The sequence below is a fragment of the Electrophorus electricus genome, chromosome 22 (genome assembly GCF_041902795.1).
Source record: "Electrophorus electricus isolate QZ-2024a chromosome 22, ASM4190279v1, whole genome shotgun sequence".
In the NCBI taxonomy this organism is placed as follows: domain Eukaryota; kingdom Metazoa; phylum Chordata; class Actinopteri; order Gymnotiformes; family Gymnotidae; genus Electrophorus; species Electrophorus electricus.
The window spans coordinates 18,422,501-18,425,820 of record NC_137518.1 but is presented as its reverse complement, the minus strand read 5'-3'; the positions used below and the strand labels follow the sequence as shown (position 1 = coordinate 18,425,820).

At 43.2% G+C, this 3,320-nt stretch overlaps 1 protein-coding gene across 1 annotated transcript in view; it reads right to left on the bottom strand.

The window, feature by feature from the left end:
- Positions 1 to 232: 232 nt before the first annotated feature.
- elf3 (E74-like factor 3 (ets domain transcription factor, epithelial-specific)) overlaps positions 233 to 3,320 on the bottom strand; it is a 4,413-nt gene continuing 1,325 nt past the window's right edge. Inside the window, exons 3-9 of the mRNA XM_027025402.3 lie at positions 2,744 to 2,974; positions 2,409 to 2,552; positions 2,193 to 2,303; positions 1,996 to 2,082; positions 1,789 to 1,893; positions 1,443 to 1,638; positions 233 to 1,243 (exon numbers count right to left, since the gene is read on the bottom strand). Of these exons, the coding sequence (XP_026881203.1) occupies positions 1,138 to 1,243; positions 1,443 to 1,638; positions 1,789 to 1,893; positions 1,996 to 2,082; positions 2,193 to 2,303; positions 2,409 to 2,552; positions 2,744 to 2,974 (980 nt within the window). The 3' untranslated portion in view covers positions 233 to 1,137. The remainder of the gene's footprint in view (positions 1,244 to 1,442; positions 1,639 to 1,788; positions 1,894 to 1,995; positions 2,083 to 2,192; positions 2,304 to 2,408; positions 2,553 to 2,743; positions 2,975 to 3,320) is intronic.

Here is a 3,320-nt window from a genome sequence, read left to right as displayed (position 1 = left end):
AGAATCCAATAAACCTAGAAGCAAAAGTCAATAAAAGAACTACACACACACACACACACACACACACACACACACACACACACACGCGTGCGCGCGATACTGCTGTATGGTTAAGTGCCACTGTATGCACCGAAGAATTGGAACTGTGTTGGACAAAACTTTGATTTTAAGTGTTTGTCTGTTCTCAGAAAATAAAGTCTTAAAGAAATGTATGAGCATACCTGCCTTCAAAATATTTATTTCATTACAGAAGATAAAAGATGGAAATGTTTCTTATATTATAAACTTTATTTTAGAAAATAGTAGTAAAAAAACAATATGTCATACATAGTAGTTAATATCTCTTCAGTGATAGAAGCTGAGACGAAAATCTCATACAGAATATGTGTAATTAAACACAGACCAGCTTAACAGAATAACAATTACCCCAGAAAAAAATTCTGATTTTTGACTGATTGACACCAAAGTATAGTGAGAATATACATGACTTTTTAAATATCATGTATTGTATGAAAGAAAATAGATTTTGACCAAGCTGAAGCTTTGTTTAACTTCATATTCAGCAATGCTATAAAACCCATGTCAGGTTCTCTACTGTCAGTGTTTGCTCTACATCTCACCATTTAGAAAATAAAATTACCAATAATTCCTGTACATACACATTTGTACATGGCTCTCTGGAACATTCTCAAGAATACAGGCATGTCAGAAACAGTTATTTACTTTTAGTTAAAACATATTCATGACCAATTCAACACCTGTACCCAGAAACCATGTGATAAATGAACAACATTTGATTGGTCACGCCAGCGTGTCCAATGAACCAGAGAAGTGTCAATCAGCGCACAAACAGGAGTTACACAAAAACATTATTACCGGTTCATAAAACCTACTTTAGCCATACATTGGCTTACAATGTCTTTGTATCTGTGTTCCCCACACTTGGGAAGTTCCTGGCCTTTAGACCATTGGCTCTCAGCATTAAATCCTTCATAGTAGGAGTCTGAAGCTTCTACATTCAAGTGTGAGAGAGCATCCCCTGCAACTCTTCCTTCGTCTCATTCCTGCGTCTCATTCCTGCGTCTCATTCCTGCATCTCATTCCTGCGTCATTCCCAATGCTCACTTAGCATTCCCTTCACATTCCCAGTTCTTCGACCTTCCAGCCGCTTGAATTCTTCCCAAACTTGTAGACGAGTCTGCGGCCATCCACTCGTTCCAGGATCTCTCTCTTATAGTAGTACCTAGAGAATAAAGCACTGCAAGTTAGTGCACTGCACCTTACATTACAGAGTAAAGCAGAGTATGAGAAAATATAGTTGAGTATAATACAGCAGAATACAGTCAACAGAATAAATCGGAGTAGAATAGAGCTGTGTACAGTGAAGTATACAGATCTGAATACAGTAGAGTAGGGCTGAGTAGAACCCGGGTATCACTGACCTCATGGCGCGGCTGAGCTTCTCATAGGTCATGCTGCTGTTCTTCTTCTTCTGGCCCCAGAGCTGTGCCACAGCCTCTGACTTTAGGAATTTGAAGATGCCATCTCGGCGATCCTCCCATTTCATCAGGCCCTGATTCTTCTCTGGGTGGATCAGGATATCCCGAATGAACTCCCACAGATGTGTACCTCTAGGAGCTGGTGGGCACAGGCCACACACGGGTCAGGACAGCAGGTTAATTAATATCACAGCCCATTGATTCATAGCTGTATATTAATGATTATTGATCCAGTGTGTGCATGTTAAGGTCAGGCTGCCCAGGCTGGGTGGGGTGTGTGGACACTCACTATGTTTATTCTTTTTGGTCTCAGAGAAGTGCTCAGAACCACGGCCTAGTTTAGGGGGTCTGCCTCTCTTTTTCTTCTCCATGGGCTCCTGCTTTACAAAGCTCTCTGTAGCAAATTAAAAAATAACATTTTGAAAATGTTACACCTATGTAAAATGTAGTGTGGATGAGTAGAGGCAGAAGGGAGCTTCTGAAATGGTGCACTCACGTGCTGTCACTTGATAGCGAGTCTCTGAGTACTCAGGATCTGAGTCACTCCCGCCGGATTCTGGAGAACTTGGGTTCAGAAAACTACCTGGAAGGAGAGAGAGACAGGAAAGCGAGCTTTAGATCTTCTCCAAGATAAACACCATGAACAATAAACTTGAGCAGATTGATATCTGCATGATTAGAGAAGGTGCGGACCTGCTGTGGAACTCTGCAGGCTCTCTGAGTAGGAGTCATATCCATTGTCGCTGCCTGGTGTTAGCTGGATCTTGTAATCATTGTAGTAGCCAAAGTCACTTTCCGTCTTATCTAAACAGACAACAGACAACAGACAGATTAGCATGAATTTTGGTGCTGTCATAGTTGGTGCTCAGGTATCACAGGTAGCACAGGTGAACAAGAGGTACTGCTAACCTGTGTGGACATTCTGGATGACCACGGTGTCAAGCAGCGGGCCAGCACCATCACTGATGAAGGGGGAATGGGGCAGATCCAGCAGGAAGTCATCCAACAGGGCATAAGTCTCATTCAGGATACAGCTCTGTGTGGTGTCATCGGCTGCAAACACAACACGGGGGTGCAGTCCTTACTAGTCATTCAATTTGGTTACTCAATCATGAGAACTAATACAACTGCAAGACGTATTAAAACTGACATGCCTTGCTCTGATTTTAATGTTTAACTATCAAATCCTTATTTTAATACTTATATACAAAGGTGTAAGACATTTAAATCTTTGGGACTCTTACTGTGTTTGGCTTTGAGACTCTCCAAGCTGTGGTAGAGGCGTTCTCCAAACAGAGGTCCAAACATGTTGATCAGACTGCCTCGGCTGTGCAGGCACAGGGTTGGGCCATCCATGCTGCAGTAGTCCAAGTTCAGCAGGCTGGCGTCAAACTTGCTCTCTTCCACATGGAACTCGATCCATTCCAGAACATTACGTTTGCTCCAGTACTGTGGGTTCACCTGGTGCCAAGGACCTGTGGGGGGGCGGGGGGGGCAGAGTTAGCCTCTGAAACATCCACACCCACAGGCTCATCAAAGACAAACAAGCAGGTAATAATGTGATACAGTTGACAACAGCAGTCCAGAGGTGAAGTTCAGGTCTAACAGCTATGGCCTTGGCAAACACAGGTGAATAATGTGGCTGGACTGCACCCTCCTACAGGAACATAACTGTTTTATTGTTTCACCTGAAGTGAAACAGTGACTGATTCAGTGTTATCTCAGTGCCACCAGTGCCCATGTAAGAGGGTGCCACACTTCTGCCCTGCTCCTGTGGGCTTTGGTTCTGCCACTAAGGACATTGGTTTGGGTCATAAAAAA